This window comes from Myxocyprinus asiaticus, chromosome 45 (assembly GCF_019703515.2).
Source record: "Myxocyprinus asiaticus isolate MX2 ecotype Aquarium Trade chromosome 45, UBuf_Myxa_2, whole genome shotgun sequence".
NCBI lineage: Eukaryota > Metazoa > Chordata > Actinopteri > Cypriniformes > Catostomidae > Myxocyprinus > Myxocyprinus asiaticus.
Window position 1 is genome coordinate 24,789,307 of NC_059388.1, and position 19,497 is coordinate 24,808,803.

At 37.5% G+C, this 19,497-nt stretch overlaps 1 protein-coding gene across 2 annotated transcripts in view; it reads right to left on the reverse strand.

Annotated features, from left to right (window-relative positions):
* The window catches only part of wnt5b (wingless-type MMTV integration site family, member 5b), a 102,339-nt gene continuing 82,842 nt past the window's right edge, over nt 1-19,497 (reverse strand). Inside the window, exons 2-5 of one of the 2 annotated variants that reach the window (XM_051688568.1) lie at nt 15,749-15,873; nt 14,823-15,070; nt 11,100-11,392; nt 1-1,557 (exon numbers count right to left, since the gene is read on the reverse strand). In XM_051688568.1, coding sequence (XP_051544528.1) covers nt 1,099-1,557; nt 11,100-11,392; nt 14,823-15,070; nt 15,749-15,840 — 1,092 coding nt within the window. In that variant the 5' untranslated portion in view covers nt 15,841-15,873 and the 3' untranslated portion in view covers nt 1-1,098. Of the gene's footprint in view, nt 1,558-11,099; nt 11,393-14,822; nt 15,071-15,748; nt 15,901-19,497 lie in introns of those variants that run through there. The other variant, XM_051688567.1, reaches the window with a different exon arrangement.

Here is a 19,497-nt window from a genome sequence, read left to right on the forward strand (position 1 = left end):
CCCAGTAAAAAGCTTCTTTATCGAAAAATTATAATCAGAACAATACATATGATGTATACAATGAGAAGCAATTAATAAAATATAATCTGAACCACTAGTATTTGGTTACAATAATATTTTTGCAGTCCTTATCATGTAGCCTTGTTGTTTTTTTTTCCACACACACATTCATCACTGTGACAGAACAACACAATATTCTCCTCAATATCAGCTCTAATACCAAGATATGACATTTGGAAGACCCTGAAATGCATCAAAAATTTATAACAGACATTTGAAAGCCTATATTAAGGATTCTTTGTGTCAAAAATCAAATGACAGACGTTTTAGATCGTATGGAAAAGATTTATAGGGAGCAGCATGAGTCTGCGGTGATTTCAACTCCATTCCAGGCAGTACTTGTTCCTGGTTTCATCTTTCACTTGTCTCTCCAGAATCAGTGGGGGGGAGTGGCTCGCATAACATGAGGTTTAGAAGCAGCATGCTGTTCTGTCATATCTCAAAGATCAACATGACATCATAGAACACAATGTCCAATAACTCTGCGTTTCTCTGCATCCCTGGTGTCCCCATTTGACTTAAGGTTTTAAGAGCTCTGCTATAGGCAAGGTGGACTGTGTTTGTAGAGGTCTTGTCAAGAATCAGCACAGTCTCAAAGCAAGTGGTGAAACAAAGGTCTAGAAAAGGCGATGGACCGTGTGCCATGTTGTTCTCCATCCTCTTTCCAGAGTCTCTTAAGAGTTTGTAGGCTCTTCCTTCTAAAGACGGCAGAGGGTCACACCGTCTCTTGATTCAAACACAAGCGTGTTCGCCGGGCACTTTCGGTAGAGAGAACACCTTGACGACAACATAAACGAGCACTCTGTGCCTCTGTTTCATCAATGACGTCCAACTTTTGATCCTTAAGTCAGAAAAAGTCATTAAATTACTATCAATGGCACACGTACACTTATTTATATACTTTAATTTGTCGCTATTTAATATTTCATTTTACATTTAATTATCTCTAAGTTCCCCCTAGGGGTCCACCAAGGGTCCTATTCGTTTCCCACTAATTGCTCAGTGCCTCTCCAGGGCTTCTGTCCCGTTCCCAGGGTGCTACTTGCAGACGAATTGGTCTACCAGTGATGTGCAGCGCTTGCATTTGACGTAGCAGCACCAGTGGAACTTGCAGTGGCATCGCTCATGTTTGTAGGTCTTGAATTGGTCGTAACCACGACCACAGCACATTAGCTCGCATCCGTCCATTCCCTCAGAGGTCTTGTTGCAAAGACGGCCCTGGGTGCCCAGGGAGCCAGTGGTCTCGTTACGCAAACAGTAGTCCGGACTGGGATCGATGTAGACCAGGTCTTCAGGTGTTGGGGGGTTGAAGCGGTTGTTGACCAGTTCCAGTTTGCCTCGTCGGCCAATACGCATGGCAGCGGCGCTGTCGTACTTCTCCTTTAGGAACTCACCAACACGACGGAAATCGGCCAGTTGGAGCCAACAGGTCTTCAGACTGCATGAACCGGAGACGCCATGACACTTACACGAGACGTTGGCCAGATTGTACACTGCCTTTGAGTGGAGAAAGAGACAGGGGGAAAGAATTAGAGCAGTTGTGAGCGTAGTTCATTACAGCTTTACCTTGGAAAAATAATCAACACCAAATGAAGCATGACAGGAAGCCATGTATACTATGGCCTAAACAAAAATTTCTCTGTACAGATAAGCTTTCACAGATCTGTAATCATTTGCATATGGAATATAACAGAACTGCTGATGTCAACTGTTGCACTAATAGATATTTACATCTTACACAACTCATTCAAATCTAAGGATTACTTATTTTATACCTCTATACAGTGTGCTCCCAAAGTCTGAGACTACATTAAAAACGTATTTATTTATTTAAACCTGGAAATTTAAGCATTTATAACATTTTAAAACAAAGAAAAGCTATGACGCAAAATAAGGAAGAAATATGTATGATTCTACACTACTTCATGATCACTAATCAAATGTCAGCATATGTGTGACACTGACAATGTTAACGTCTTTGTACAAAAGATGTCTTCAGTAATGGTATTACTAAATTGTTACTAAAGAATTGCTAAAATTTTAAAGATGGGTTGACTCCTTGTTCTGAAGTGAAACATTTATTTACACAAGTTATTAATTTTTTTGACATTTATTAGGTGATTACAGTATTTGCAGTAAATTTAAAGGTGCACTCAGTAATTTTTTCCTCATAAAAAGTTTATCTCATATCAGTAACCTTATGAAAGCTGTTTTATTCTACATGGAGAGGGTCCGCACATGTGGGCTGCCACGTTAGAATCACATGACCAGCCGAATACTACTCACTTAATCTCAGCAACCGTCCTGTTATTTGACACTTTCACTCACTGATTAAAGTAATCATGGCTGACTGTGAATACTACATTTCTACAATGTCATCTGAAACTGAAAACTATTGATTTTAAATGATGCTGCATCCAAGCTGCTAGTTGTCAGTGTAAATCCAAGAGTGCACCTTTAATTTATTTAATTGGAACATGTGCAAAACAAACCCATAACTTGAGTAGTTTAAACTTTCACTTTAGAACAGGGGGTAAAGTTGTTATTAATTTACTAGAACAGCTTTGTAAAACCAATACTTATTCGCCTTAATTACCGGCTTAATATTGTTTATTAAACTTGATATATGATCTCTGAAATTGAGCGTTAATTACATTAATTTAAACACAAAAATAAGACATTTAATAAGTTGTAAATTATGGCTAAGATAATTACCATCTTATTCATGCTTTACTAATGTATTACTGTGGACCCTTAAATTAAAGTGTTACTCAATTTGGGTTAAAGTTTTTAAACATTTTTAAACATTTTTAAACATTTGCATGGATTTCAAAATGTCTTGCTTTGTTTTCCAGATTTTCCATATAGAGGAAATCCCTGATTTTTTATGTGGTCTCAGACATTTGGACACCCCCGTAGAGTAAAATAATTAATTGTAAACATCATTCAAATTGTTATTATAATTAATTTATAAGTTATAAATAAGTTATAATGTAAAATGAAGAGGGAATAATATTAATCAAATGCAAATTTGTGACATTGACCATGTTAACACCTGTGTACAAAAGGTCATAAAATGTTTACATTTTCTTTTCTTTTTTTAAATACTGATTTTCATAACAAATTTTAAAAGTTGAATTGAAACATTTGCCTCAATTTCAGAATTTCTTAGTATTTGGTATGTCCCTCTTTTGCTTTTTCTTTGTTTTAAAAGTTTCAAAATCCTAAAACTTTGTTTATTTCCAGATTTTACAAATGAAAGAAATTCGACATTTTTTAATGTGGTCTCAGACTTTAAGACCCCTGTATTAATAAAATTCAATTTATCACTCAAATAGTTATGCTGATAATATAATTTGCAATTAAAAATTTGGTCTCAGACTTTTGGATGCTACAACATTAAAACATTTTATGAAATTATTATACATATTTGGGCGCAAGGCAAAGCCATTGAACAGTGGTAGCTGATGACTGCAAAATGGACTTTCACAAAACAAGACTGCCCTCTAGAGGACAAATGCGTTACATGCACAGAGTCTTTTTGAACCTGGTGGGGCCTCCTGAGGCCTTTGAGTTTATGGTCCCTTAACAAACAAAGAGACGCAGTGAAAGCATTTGGAGAACAATGGGATGAATAGTCATTCTGTTCTAGAACACACAGAGGGCCCCATGTCCACTGACAGTAGACTTCCTGCTGATTAAATTCAATAAAACCCCCAGCTGAATCAATAAAGAAATGCTCAACATATTGTTGTACTGAACTAGTGGCTGTTTTTTTTTTTCTTTTCTTTTCTTCTTGAGCTTGTCTTTTGTAACTTTATTATTTTACACGTAACATTAACAGACTATTACTTTTTATCAACTGACCACAATGCGGCAGAGACTTGGGAGCATTTTTGCATTCCGTCTGTGCTACTATTCGCTTCACACTGTTTTTATCAGACCCAGTTTTGAAGACCCAGTGAAATCAGTATTAGCGGTTTGTGGCTTTTAGTCCAGGTCTGATAGCTTTGAGGCCATCTGTATGCAGGTGTGCTCCTAAACATTCACAAAGTGCACTTTAAGCAGATATAAGTATTTAAAATGTACACTCTTTCTCTTACGGGAAAACAGACAAAAAAAATAATGATGACTCATGATGCACTAAACACATTTTTATCCAATCAAATGCTCTCTAGAAAGAAAATGACACCCCACCCCCTGTAACCGACCAGCAAGTATGGTTCATGGCCTTGAAGTCGATTTGCCCTGCCCGAACTTCCTGTTTCAATAAGATACACATCAACACCGGAACTTTTAAACGTTTAAAACTTCATCTTGAGACTCCTGCATTCGGTTTCATTCTTTTGCACTGCGTCTTGCAGTTTTTAAATGCAAAAACGTCTCTTGCGTGAATGTGCCTAAGTGGTCTATGCAAGTTTTGTAGAAAACCTACGAATTAAAGACTTTCATACACACAAACACAAAACAAACTAATGAGTACAGTCGCTTTCCATGTCTGGGCTCCACCAACTTTGGGTGGGACGATGTGGGTATTTCCCACCTGGTCTGTGGTGTTTCTTGTTTGTTGTGTCTTTGTGCCTGTTTAGTGTCCTGAACGAGGGAACATAAAAGACATTTCTCTTTCTCCCTCTCTGTCATTTAAGTCCCAGCAGAGCTCCTCCCTTTAACACCTCATGTGAGAACATTTAATGGCCGTCTTTGAGGATGTCCTGCTACGACTCTCCAACCCCCCTTTAGTGGCAGCTGTTTAAGCCCCCTACCTTTTACCTGCTTGCACACAGACATTATTAAGGGGAGTTCCAACACCTTGGAACTGTCATCACCGGCCTTACCTGCATACCTGTCTGCAATCCAGAAACAACACACACACACACACACACACACACACACACACACACACACACTAACATTAACACACATTTTTCCCACACAGCAATGGCCCGAATAACGCACTCGTGTCTCGGTTATTTACAGAAGTGTAATGTTCATTCAAACAGATATGGCCCCTCCGATTTTTGATCGATCCATGAAATGGATTTTAAATATATCTTCAATGGTTAAAGGGACAGTACATCCAAAAATGAAAATTCTGTCATCATTTACTCACCATCATGTTGTTCCAAACCTGTTTGACTTTCTTTCTTACATGGAACACAAAAAGAAGAGGTCATTCATTGCACCTTTTTTCCATACAAGGAAAGTGAATGGTCACTTCTAGCACACACTCTTTTTTTGTGTGTTCCACAGAAGAAGAAAAAAAAAGGACATTGTTTTGGAACAGCATGAGGGTGAGTAAATGATGGCAGAATTGTCACTTATGGTTGAACTATCCCTTTAAAAGTATAGTTCATTTTATCATCATATTATTCATGACACCCACTTTTGTTTCTGTGAAACAAAAAAATTGGTTATCAAAATGTCAGAGCTGTTATTTTCCACATAACGAAAATGCATAGTGATCACTGATTGTGAAAAGTTCAGTTAAAATGTTCCTTGGTTTATTAAATAAATAAATAAATGATATAATAGGTTGAGAATATGAATCTGGGTCCCCTTGCAATCTAAATGGAAATTGTAGTGCTTCACTATCATGTCTTATATTTACAATAGGGACTACTAAGTTTTAAAGGTAACACTTTACAATAAGGTTAAATTACAAAAATTAAATACATTGAATATCATGAACTAACAATGAACAATGACTTTTTACAGTATTTATTAATCTTTGTTAATGTTAATTTATATTGTTAGTTCATATTGCATTAACTACTGTTAAAACATATAACGTTTAATGTACAAATTGTATTAGTACAGAAATGAACATTAATCAAGATTAATAAATGCTGTAAAAGTATTGTTCATTGTTAGTTCATGTTAACTAATTTAGGTCACTAATGTTAACAAATACAACCTTATTGTAAAGTGTTTTTTGGTCATGTATTATCTTGCCTAGGGCACAAATTGAGCCATGAGTGCTATTTGTGCACCCTCAAAAAAATAAATTTAAAAAAAGGGCGTGACGCCCCTTGTTATTTACTATCTTGCGTGTCAAGCTGAAAGTTACATTTTGTTTGCAGTTCACTATCTCAACCAACTTATCTCGACCAAAAGCGTTTTTGAACATTTGTTCGCAACATGTGTATCCAACTGAAACTGTTCACATAAAGGCCTCTATTTCTCTCCTTTATTCATCCACACTTTCATCTCTCTTCTTTTCTCTCTTCTTCCCCCTCCTTCCTTTCACTCTCTCTGTCTCTTTTTCTTTTTTTGGGCCAAGTGACCAAGGTGTGATGGATAGACAGGCTCATTGATGCGTGGTAAGGACACGCATGCTGTGTTGCACACAATGGAGCACGCTCAGACAGGGTCAGGGTTGGCTGCTGGGCAGGGTCGGGGCGGAGTGCAGAGATGGCAAATAACCATCCCTCGAGATGTAAAGATAAGAGACGATAGATGGGGGAAAAGAAGTTAAAGTAAAAAAAATACGATCTCGCGCTGGGATACATGAGGAAAATGTAGCAGTGTTGAAGACCACAAAAATGTATTTGCGGTAACGAGCCGCATTTAAAAAATAGATTCATAATACATCTACATTTCCGTGGATTCTTTGTGGGTTATTGGTAAAATGCATGCTATAGTGCTGTCTCTCAACAGGACAAGGTAACTTTAAGAGTCTATAATACAGCTAATGTTGTTTATTGTGACTATATAATCTGATGTTCAGTGTTGGGTAAGTTACGTAAAAAAGTAATTCACAACAAGTTACTAATTACTTCTTTAAAATTGTAATCAGATTATTGACTTTACTTAATACTTAATAAAAAAATTAATCACATTACTATCAGCTTTGAAGTTACTTTCAAAAAGCTTTTGTTTGTCTGCTCAACAAATTCCAAGTAATGTCTATATTTCCTCCTTGTTCAATGACTCGTTAGGGAGCGCACGCCCTTAAGATGTCATAGAAACGAAAACAGATGTTCATATTAATGTAATTTGTAATTACAAGAATTAGAAATGTACTGAGCACACAACTTTTATTACTTATAAAGTAATTAGATTACAGTAATTAATTACTTTGTAATTAGATTACACCTAACATTAGTGATTAGCTAAATCTGACAAAACCTCCCTTAGGACATACGGATAAAAAAAGTAAAAAGTTTTTGGGTCTATTCTAGTCCTATATATACATTTTTTATTCTAATTAGCAAAACAAAACAAAAAAAATCCTCCCCTTTTCTCCACTTTTGGAATTCCCAATGCGCTCTAAGTCCTCGTGGTGGCGTAGTGACTCACCTCGATCCGGGTGGTGGAGGACGAATCTCAGTTGCCTCCGTGTCTGAGACCATCAATCCGCGCATCTTATCACGTGGCTTGTTGAGTGCGTTACCACAGAGCCATAGCATGTGTGGAGGCCCACGCTATTCTCCGCGGCATCCACGCACAAGAGCGAGAACCACATTATAGTGACCACGAGGAGGTTACTCCATGTGACGCTACCCTCCCTAGCAACCAGGCCAATTTGATTGCTTAGGAGACCTGACTGGAGTCACTCAGCACACCCTGGATTCGAACTTGCAACTCCAGGGGAGGTAGTCAGCGTCAATAATCGCTGAGCTACCCAAGCCCCATCTAAGTAGCATTATTAGCATTATATATAAAAACAATAGAGGCCTATCTATGTCCCCAGAGAACATCATTAAAGAAATGAGGACATAAACAGCCATGAGTGTGTATGTGTGTGTGTGTGGATACAAAAACATACAAACATTAATAATACAGAAAGCTTGAGCATGAACATGATGGACCTCATGTGTTTGTGGGTGAGAGTAATAAAGTGCTTTAGATAAGTGTGTATGTGTGTGTGTGTGTGTGTGTGTTCACTCTAGTTGACTTACAGTATATTGGAAGACACAAAGAGACAGGTGATCTTTATGGAGGAGGAGGCCTCCTATCGGAACTGTCTGGGTCACAGGTCTTTGTGACCCACAATACCAGAATCACACACACAATCTTTCACTATACCCTTACAGCTCCCCCCGCCCTAACTCCACATCGTGGGGCATCCAATATGCTCCCACAAAAGGCCCACCAACACTAAGCCTTTCCAAGCAAGACAAATCTCCGGCGAACAGACCCTGCAGAAAGACCTGCACAAAGGGAGCAGCGGTGGGTGGAAGCTCGTTCGGGGTAACATACAGATGAAATAGGGTCACACCACACCTTCACGTCCACCCTGTGATGCCGGCCCACCAGTGATAAGGGGAAAAGAAAAGAAAAAGACAAAAAAAAAAAACCCAAATAAAGGCACCTTTTCACCAAGGCAGGTGCCAATACCTCAAAACAAAAAAGACATTTCAATAGGAGAAGTTGAGGGTGGTCAGGTTTCTTCGCAATACCATAAGCTATAGTCTGTACTGATGCACCACAATTAAAGTTTTTGGCCGAAAACGATCATTTTGGACACATAACTGAAATTAAAACTTGCGTTTAGAAGAACTATACTGCCCTACTATTGCCAAAACCTAGTAACTGTGCCAACACAGAAACTGACAAAAAGGCCTCAGTTTTTTGTAGATTATAATTCATGTCAAAGGTTTAGGGTCACTTACTCATTCTTTATTATTATTATGTTTTATTTTTTTCACATTTTAGAATAATAGTAAAGTCATCAAAACTATGGAATAACAGAAATGGAACTATGGGAATTATGTTGTGACTAAACAAAATCCAAAATAAATCAAAACTGTGTTATATTTTAGCATCTTCAAAGTAGTCACCCTTTGCCTAGAATTTGCAGACATGTACTCTTGACATTTTCTCAACCAACTTCTTGAGGTATCACCCTGGGATGCTTTTTAAACAGTACTGAAGGAGTTCCCATCTATGCTGGGCACTTATTGGCTGCTTTTCTTTATTATTTGGTCCAAGTCATCAATTTCAAAAAAAAAAAATTATTTATTTTTTATTAAATTTTAGTTTTATAATGAAATAAATTAATATGGTGGCACAATAATATTTTGTCTACAAAACTAATTTCAAACATTTAAGCATACGCCTTCAGATCAAAAGATTTTTAAGATAAAAAAAAAATTCAGTCAAGTGACCCCAAACTTTTGAACAGCAGTGTATAATAATATATAATATAGTCTCATTTTTTTTTCTCTTAATCGGAATATAGTTGACCCAAACCTGTCAGTCAAAGAGACTCTTTCTAGGCAGTTTACAAATTCTATTAATATCACAATAGTTTTATAAGTGGTTACACTTATTCTTCAACTTTAAAAATATTGTAAATTAGTACAATTATGAACGTGCTGCAATATTGATTTTAAACAAACTCTGTGCTGTTGCGCATGTCCGTTTGGATTTCTCTGTGAGTCTCTCCACACATACAGCAAGAATTGTAAACACAACCTATTTTTTGTCAATATATCATCCATCATCATTTAAATTTACATAAGATCCAAATACACCTGGATCAGCTTTATATCTATGTCAAAGATTCTGTTATTAGTTTTTAAAGTAACAGTTTCCGCTCACATTTTTGACAAATTTTCTGTCCAAATTTCCAGAACCCATCCAGGCCTTGACCTTCTGACCTCTGGGACCTCCAGGAGAAGAGGCAGGGAACTCAGAAGTGCCATAACTCCAAAGAAGGGGCCCTCTCTTTTGTAAACACCTTAAATACACTCATCTTCCCTAAGACAAACATACGCAGCGGAGCCCTGCCACGGCAAGCACCCACATCAGCAAGCAAATGGACTTTTTATGAGACTGCTTCGTTTTAAAAGCACTCAAATAACTAAGGCAAAGAGGATGGAACCGGGGTGTGGTATGACAAAGCGTGGGACTTGTAAGGGGACGAGGAACACATTTCAGCTTGATAGTGTGTTTTGGCAGCCCGCTCATGTTTTATGCCCACCTGAACATGGTAGGGGGGCCATAGCTTGCTGAAGCCAGACACACTCACACACACATCTGGATATGTTCCAGTAATGTCTCTAGCATATAGCTTGTGTTATAAAACAGCAAGAAGCCATTCAAAAAGAAAATGTGCAGTGTCAGAGAGTTAACAAATACTAAACATGTTTGCCACACATCACCTTATTAAAACTATTCAGTTTGGCATGGACTTAACAATTAAATTAATTAAAGGTAAAAGGGAGATTGAACAAGCATTTGAACTACAGCAGATGTTAAATAAAGAGGCAACAAGAAACAGTGGGCTAGGGAATGTATGGACAGAGCGAATAAAGGGGTTGTCTTGGCTGTGGGGCTTTGACCTCCTGACCCCCACCAGACTCCAAGGGCACTGGCCTAGCACGGGAGCCATTTGGTCACTTCCATTAAATTAGCTCTTCCTTTAGCCCAGGCTACTCATCCGTGTACTTACACACATGTTGATTTAGCGGTCTAAATGAGGACATACTATATATTAATTTTGTTTAAATATACAGCTAAATATAATTACTACCAATCCCTATCCCCAAAAGATAACATTCTGATAACATTTTAGATAAGTTCAAAAACATGAAATACAAAAAAACATTATTTATTTTAATGAAGAACCTTTTTTTTATTACCCTTGAGGACATCCTGAACAGCCCTGTGTATATCTGGACATTTATTTCTTAATATCACAACAGAGGTTGTAAGTTATGTTTTATTCCATACCTGTTATGATAAATAAAAAATAAAATAGTGCATTGTAGACTCACAACACAAAATGACTAGGTGAAAATTATTGTAACCGCAACAGAAATATCTTGCTTTTGTGACACTTATTACTTCCCAATCAGTATATTTTGTTTACATTATGCATTTGGAACATTTTATAGTTTAAATTATTTCTATTTATTTTTATCCAAAGCAACGTTCAGTGCATTCAAGCTATACATCTTATCAATCTGTGTGTTCCCTAGGAATCAAACCCATGATCTTGGCATTGCTAGAATCAATTGAACAACAGGAACATTATAAATCATTTAACCAACTGAGTGTGTGTGTGTGTGTGTGTGTGTTTTGTTGCTCACCATTCTCCCGGCTTCATTGTTCTGTATATTCATAAGTGTGCGCGCATGCTCGACTGATCCACGTGGGTAGTTCTTCTCCCGCTCGCGGGCATCCACAAACTCCCGGGCGAAACGGTAGCCATAGTTGACGTTGTCCCCACAGCCACCCCAAAGCCAGTCTCTTGGGAGGTCTTTGGGACGGGCCGCTCTGCTGCAGCCACAGGTGGAAAGCTCGCCCTCACGGCATGCCCGACTTACTGCATTCACTACGCCCGCTGCACTGATGGCGTATGTAAAAGCTGTTTCTCTACTGCCTGCAGAAGACACACAAACACATAGTTAGGACATGAATACAGTTCTACCCTATATTCTAGAGATGGAAAGGGCTACAAATCACTTTATGTTAAATCACCCACAATGCTACATTGCTGTAATACTTGATTATTCACCCATTAGTAAGGCAAACAGTAAAACAACTCAATTCCAGACACCCACATATGGTAACAATCCTTTTGGTAGGCCCTCCAGTGAGAGAGATAAGATTATCAGAAAGGAGTACATGTACACGGACAGCATTGATTCATCGTACCATTGTTGTTATAAATATATCTCAATGGAAATCTATATTTAAGCATGAGAAAAAGAGAACTGACAGTTTTTCAAGTTTTGGTACACTTCATATGAGGCATATGATAAACCGCAAAGGTTTCCTGCCAAAGAGGCACCAGGTTTATAAAAATGTGTGCTCTTTTTCGCATCTGTTGTGCATGTGTTACCTGATTTTATTCCATCTAATAAGCCATCTGGAATGCAGACTGCACATACCTCAACAGCACAGGCAATACAGTTAATAGCATTTAACGTTTAAAAGCCGTTTAAACATTTTAAAATCTGCTGGTACAACCATGTTTAGAGATAAACACTCTTTATCAATGCTCAACAACACAACGGTAATAAGAGGAAATCTGTCAAAAAAAATGTTCTCAAACTGCAGGGCTTGAGATTTCCTTTTTAATGATCCGTTCTTCCTCTGTGCCTTATGAAGGTGAACTTGCCCCTGACTAGATGGGCCACAAGTAACTGCTTTGTGCATTACAGTTTTTTTCAATCGCTTTGGCTCAATTCTCGAATGAGAATTATTTTTTTTTAAACATTAAGTTCAGATCTCTCAACAATTAGTTTCTTGTTCACACCAGATTTGAATTTCTTATTCATTTAAGCCAATTGCATGTGTTTTGGCACAATTGTGCAAAAGAGTATGTACAGTTTGCACAATAACTAAATGCACATAGCTTGCTGATCAAAACTGAGTTGATTCTCAGTAAAATTGTCATACTCTTCACAACTTCAACTCTTCATCGTGTGAGCCATCACATGCAAAATGATCCATTCAATTATCAAAATCTGTCAGACATACATGTATATTCCATAAATATCTATGACATGGAATGTTTTTTCATTGTTGTGTTTTTTGTTTATTTTTTAATGGATGTCATTTTGTGGCAATTTTCTGTTCACTATATTTGACTTTACATGTAAGCAATTTGTAAAAATGGACATGTGAATGTGAATTTTCTGTTTACCTGTAACACATTGCTACAAAAATACATTTATTGTATACATACAAATGTGTATATCCTTTTTCTGTGTACTACAGTATTGTACAGTATTGACTTTTCCCAGTACACTTTTACCTACTGTTGAAATCGATATCTAAAAAGCTCAGTGTGGTACACAGTAGCATTCAGCAAGACGAAACTGACATTTTTGTATAGTTCAGTAAGCAGTCAGTGTCAACACAAAAGTAGAACAAAAATGAAATTTGTATTTAACAAACATTTCCAGGGTTTACTGCCATGGTGAAAAAAACATCTAAACATTTTGACCAGTATGGCTCACACAATGACAAAAAAACTTTTCATTTTGGTGGCATTGGCCAATTTACTGACACAATAACTAGGTTTTAAAGCATGAATTAAATGTTTTGGGTGAGTTACTACATTTTGCAGACCTGCAATAGAGTTGTGATGTCCCATTAAACAGTTGTGACAATTGCACTTACAGTTTAGAGAATGTTAAGACTGTTTCGAAAAATGAGCCAAAGTGATTGAGAGAAACTGTAAAAAAAAGCACAAAACTGGCACCATCAGACCAACCATATATAATGTAAGTTTACCCCATTCTTAACAGGATAGTTCACCAAATATTCTGACATTATTTACTCACCAACATGTTGTCCTAAACCTGTAGAACTTTCTTTCTTCAGTTGAATACAAACAAAGATTTTAGAAAAATATTTCAGCTCTGTAGGTCCACACAATGCAAGTGAATGGTGGCCAGAATTTGAAGGTCCAAAAAGCATATAAAGGCAGCATAAAAGTAATCCATAAGACTCCAGTGGTTAAATCCATGTCTTCAGAAGTGATATGATAGGTGTGGGTCAGAAAAAGATCAATATTTAAGTACTTTATTTTACTATCAATCTCCACTTTCACATTCTTCTTCTTTTGTTTTGAGTGATTCTCATTCTTGGTGCATATTGCCACCTACTGAGAAGGGCAGAGAATTTATTGTAAAAAAGGACTTAAACATTGATTTATTCCTCGTTTACACCTATTACGTCACTTCAGAAGACATGGAGTCGTACAATTACTTTTATGCTGCCTTTATGTGCTTTTTGGAGCTTCAAATTTCTGGCCACCATTCACTTGCCTTGAATGGACCAACAGAGCTGAGATATTCTTATTTTCTTTTTCAGCAGAAGAATGAAAGTCATACACCTATGGGATGGCATGATGGTGAGTAAATGATGAAAACTTTTCACTTTTGGGTGAACTATCCCTTTAAGAAACGTATACAGGTTTGAAATCACATGGAGATAAATGATGACAGAATTTTCTTTTGTGGATGAAGTAACCCTTTAATAAGACAGACAGACAGACAGACAGACAGATAGATAGATAGATAGATAGATAGATAGATAGAAACACACAATGAGGCGCGTTTGAACGGGTGTGTACCTGCATTCCAGCGATGAGCCTAATGAATTCGGAGAGCCACTTTTATTGGCCTTTGGTGCCCAGACATCAAATAGAGTCCCGGATATCCAGACTCTGTGTCATCGCGTCATTGCATTTCAAAAGCGACGCTGGACAATGGCCCAACTAACACCTCAATATAAACCACGCGATTGACTGCGGGGGCAAGTCACGTCTTACACCTTGTTTCACTGATGAGCGGAACTAACACTCTATTGACCTACACGCATACAAGCATGCATAAAGTAGAGTGCACGTTATTTTCGGTTAATTAAGATGTTATAATAAAAAATATATATACACGCATATAAGCATACATAAACTATATAGAGAATTTTTTTTTTTTTTTAATCTAAACAAACATGTTTCGCTGTTTTCAGAAACTAAATAAATAAACAAATATCACGCGCACAAAGCGCAAATATTATCTGGAACGGTTCGATGTGTGCTGAGAGTGTCCCATTTATAGATATGTAGCTACATTTATGTGCACTTTCTTTTTTATTATTATTTTTTTTTTAACTATAACCGTACCATTTGCCATTTCAAACTATAGACTACTTATATATATATATATATATATATATATATATATATATAAACACGTCGCAAATAATCGCCGATGCATGCTTTATTCCTGTGCATTTGATGCATTAAATTTGATTTGATGACATTTTGAGTGCATGTGAGTGTTTATTCGACTCACTTATCTGCATGACGCGCCCGAACACCGATGTGTTGTCCACCGTGCTGCAGTTCCATCGCCTCTGCCTGAACTGATACTGACACTCCTTGATGCCCGTCTTCGCCCCCTCTCCGATATAAACCATATGGTCCTGATAGAGCTGACAGAGCTTTCTCTGGCCCTGAGACAGGCCCGTCAGCTGGCTGCACAAAGGTTGCGCTCCGATGATGTACATCTCCGGCCTCTGGATGGGGTTCATGGCTAATGACCTGCGAAGTCGCCCAAATAAGACCAAATACAGGAACTGGATTTAATATAAACACAGTTTAAACAACAAAGCTGTAGTCTAAACATAAAAGTACATTTTCAATCCGTAAATTGCCATGAGGCTATGGAACTAATACACTGCAGTATAGTATGCCCAGTTAGGTCTAAATGTATTGTATCGTACTGTTATTGTGCTGCTGTTTTTGTAAACACAATAAGAAATAAATATGCACAAGAATTCAAGTGTTCTTCCTTGCACACATGGCAATAAAGTATGCTGTTCTTGCCCAAATAGCTGTAAACCAAAGCATTGGAATGAATTGTTGTAATTTTTACAATAATTATAAACCTGCTTAATTTTGAGCAGTTTATGATATTATGATAGCCTACTGAGTTAAGGGTTGCACAGCTTGGATTGTGGCAAAACGTAGGCCTATAATAAAGTTAACTGGAGGAAAAACCTGTTGCGTCCTCAGGACATGTTGGACCCCTTATTTATAAACAGTTTGACCATTTGTTGCCAAAGGTAAATATTGTGATAGAGCCTCCACATTTGTTCTCAGCTAAAAGTTTTCTTATGCATCGTTTCATTCTTCTCCAAAACACAGCGCAATATTATTTAGAAAATTCCTTTTGCATTCTAAATTACAATATATATTTGCGATAAAATGCGATCCTACCACCACGAGTTGGCGACCACCAGCAGCTGTGAGTTGCAGGCGATGAGGGTCACGGCCAGAAGTAGATGTCCTTGGTTCATCCTCACATCCATATTTCCTGGTCCAAGAAATGGGAAAAGCCTCCTCTGGGGAAACATTGAAGAAAAAGGTAGTAATCCACTTGGACAAGCCGCTTTCTTCAGATGTAACTTTACTAAAAAACAACTAAACTCTCTTGAAGCACAGGGAAGCACCAGCTGTGCGTAAAACACCTATATGACCGGAGGCACTAACGGAGTCTGACATCTGTTCTGCTCAAACTTTGGTTCGTAAAATGGAACAAAACTTGATGTCAGAGCGAGATTGCATGTAAGCGCCACATGGGTGTAGTTAAAACGAATAAAAAAGACACAAGTGCAATTTTAATGTGAGAATCCAAACTCTCTTCTGTCTCTGCTGGTTTTCTTAGTATGGACTAACACCTCTCCGCTCCTATGGCACAACATAACCTCCCTCCTCCTTCCCCTAGCATTTCTCCGCACCCCCTTCGTCTTTTACGAGGATACAATGGAGAAGAGGTGGAGCGCAGGGGGAGCAGAGGAACTTGGGAGAGGAATTTGGTGAGGCCGATGGACTGTGTGCGGAACAACACAAGAGGGCAGCAAATGAGAACAGCCAGGAGTTCCTTTGAGAGAGATTCATGGAGGAAACTTCGTTCGGCAGCTCTTGTGCGTAAAAGCGCGTTTTGGAGACACGGTACATTATAACGCGTTGAGTTATTCGTGGATTTCCATGCATTTGTATGAAAATGTGTCTCTGGACAAAAAAAGTCAGAGAGGCAAAAGTTCACATGAAGCCCAGAGAGATAGAGAGAGAGAGAGAGAATAAAAGAGTTAACGGCTTGGAAAATATCATTCTTCCATCAAAGTTCACATGCGTATAATCTCCTTTCTCTTCGGCTCTATAGTTTAATGCAATAAATCCGAAAAAGGGAAAAACAAAAAATCCCAGTTTGACATCAGAAATAAAAGCCACACATCTAATCTTTGACAGCTCAACTCCTGCTACCCTTTAAATCACTTTGCACATAAAAGACGCAGTTGCATTAAACGCATTTGAGCATGAGATATCCGCTCTCATTGTAAGCAAGCAAGACTAAACTACGTTCTAACGAGGGGAACATTTTTATCAGCAAACCCATTTTGGACGAATTTACGACTGATAACCAATACTGCAGACATAAACAGCCACATTGCACCCTATCCTTCAGAAGTGCAGGGGAAGGAATGCAAATACAATGAGAGTTTTACAGCTCCAGTCACTGTGCCAGACCTTGGAGAGGTTTGGGAACTATTAGAGAGCCCTGTCCCATTCCAGCATCACCCCCCACATCTGTTCCCCCTACACCTCTCTTTTGAGTGCCGACCTACAGACATATCAGAATTGGTGTGAGAGACGCCACTCAATTTCCGAGCAGTCTGTGCATGATAAAGCGGCCTCTCCAGACCCTTTCATCTCGTCTAATCCACACGCCCAGCCATCACCTAGGCCCGTCTCCAGTGTCCCTCCCTCACCCTGGGACCCTGACATAGTGAGCAATAAACACTATTTATTTTACTTTACACTATGCACTGTGTAGTGTACGACTATGCTGTTTTTGTAAACGAGATTAAATATCAAAACGCATTTCTCTGTACTTTTTCAAATGGCAAAAAAAAAGTGTTGCAGGCTAATCTAAGAGGTTAATTTAGGGCTATCACAGATTTCTTATTAGAGATGTCTTTAAACTGACTATGCAAGTAAATGTATGTATCCGTGATTTACTTTTAAGCGAGATTAGTCTGTTATACTTGGAGGTGCGTTTGAGTTTACTATCATTGAGTTCTTTATGCTCCCTCTGGTGTACTGTTTAAGTCATTACAATCACATTAGTAGAGAATGTTTATTTCACAGATTAAACACACGTTTATAACTCTTACTATTTAAAACAGTTACTTTGTTCAACCAAAAGCCAAAAACAACGCAATCAATGCACACTGGGTAGAACCACTATTATATTTCATGATTCAGATTGGTTCACAATTATTAATTATTAGGGACAGTGGTGGCTCAGTGGTTAAAGACTCTGGGTTATTGACCAGCAGGCTGGGGGTTCAAGCCCCAACACTGCCAAGATGCCACCGTTGGGCCCTTGACCCTATCTGCTCCAGGGGTGCCATATCATGGCTGACCCTGCACTCTGACCCCAGCTTAGCTGGGATATGTGAAAACAAAGAAATTTCACTGTATATATGAAAATGTACAATGTGTGACAATAATAAAGGCTTTCTGTGTGCTCCCCCTGGTGTACTGGTTAAGTAATTACAACACCATTAGACTAGAACATCATGTTTATTATGCAGACCAAACACAAATTTATAACTCTCACCATTTAAAAACTGTTCCCTTATAAAAACTGAAGGCCACACATAATACAATAAATTAGGTTTTATTTTTATAATCATAAACTATCCTTCCCAGAACATTGCAGGGAAGTTCTTGTGTGAAAACCTAATGATAACTTATACATTATGTTTTTTAATGGTGATTTTCAGTTTTATTGTATAACCATAAACCAACCCTCCCAGAAAGTTACTGGTAGGGTTTTGTGTGACCCTAATAATAATCCAACAGAGAAAAACATTCTCTAATGGTTGTTTTTTTAGGTTTTCAGTTTCCATTCAAATTTTTTATTATTTTTCATAAATGTTGCAGAGAGGTTATTGATAGACAACAATTAGTGCAGTACAGCATTAAATGTAGAGTCAAGTCATTTTTATTTGTATAGCACTTTTCACAACAAACATGGTTTCAAAGCAGCTTTACAGAAAATAAGGCATTAACAGAAAATGTAATATCTATAATGTCTTAGAGTCATCTTTGTGTAGTTTGATTAAATATGATTGTAAATTGTGTACAAAAATAAATAACTAAATAATAATTGTATTTGGAACCCCAGTGAGCAAGCATTTACACAGGAACAGATGTGTAAATGAAGATTACAGTGTATGTGACTTCAACGCATTATAATGAACAGTTGAACTTTATAAAGCAATAAAAAAAAAATCCTTAGCTACCATGTTGATTGTTAATAAGAAAAAAAAATTGCAATCGAAAAACCAAAATGCATAATTAATAATGCATAATAAAATCATAATATTTCAGTTTTTATTCCAAAAACAATGCATATATTTTATAGGCTATAAGAGTCCATTCTAATGCACCAACTTTTAATTTAACTTCTTGTGACTGTATTAATGTACATTACCACTTGGGGGCGCGCTGTATAAAGTAATGAGCAAAGATTGTTAAATCTTGCAATTACATTTTCTCACGAGGTATATGCAATCGCAGCGCAACCCAGCGCAATGTCAGTGTAACACAGTAAACACCACTTGATACCATAGACTCAAGCTTATCAGTAAATGCATTAGGCTCTGGGTAGGTATTACATACAAATAGGCATTAAAGAAAAAGCGCCATATACTGTATATTTTCTAGAGTTATCAAAAATAAATGAGCACAAAAAAAAAAAAAAAAACAATTATTGTTTTTGTTTATTTTTAAAAGCTCTTGTGGGATCTTCTAAGGTGAAAGTTATGTCGACCAGACAGATTCTCTCCACCTGGTCACAACTGACTGCGAGCAACAGAACCTGAAAAACAAGCATGCACTCTGAACACAACTGAATAGCAAGCAGTCTCATTTTAGATATGAATAAATGTGTGCTT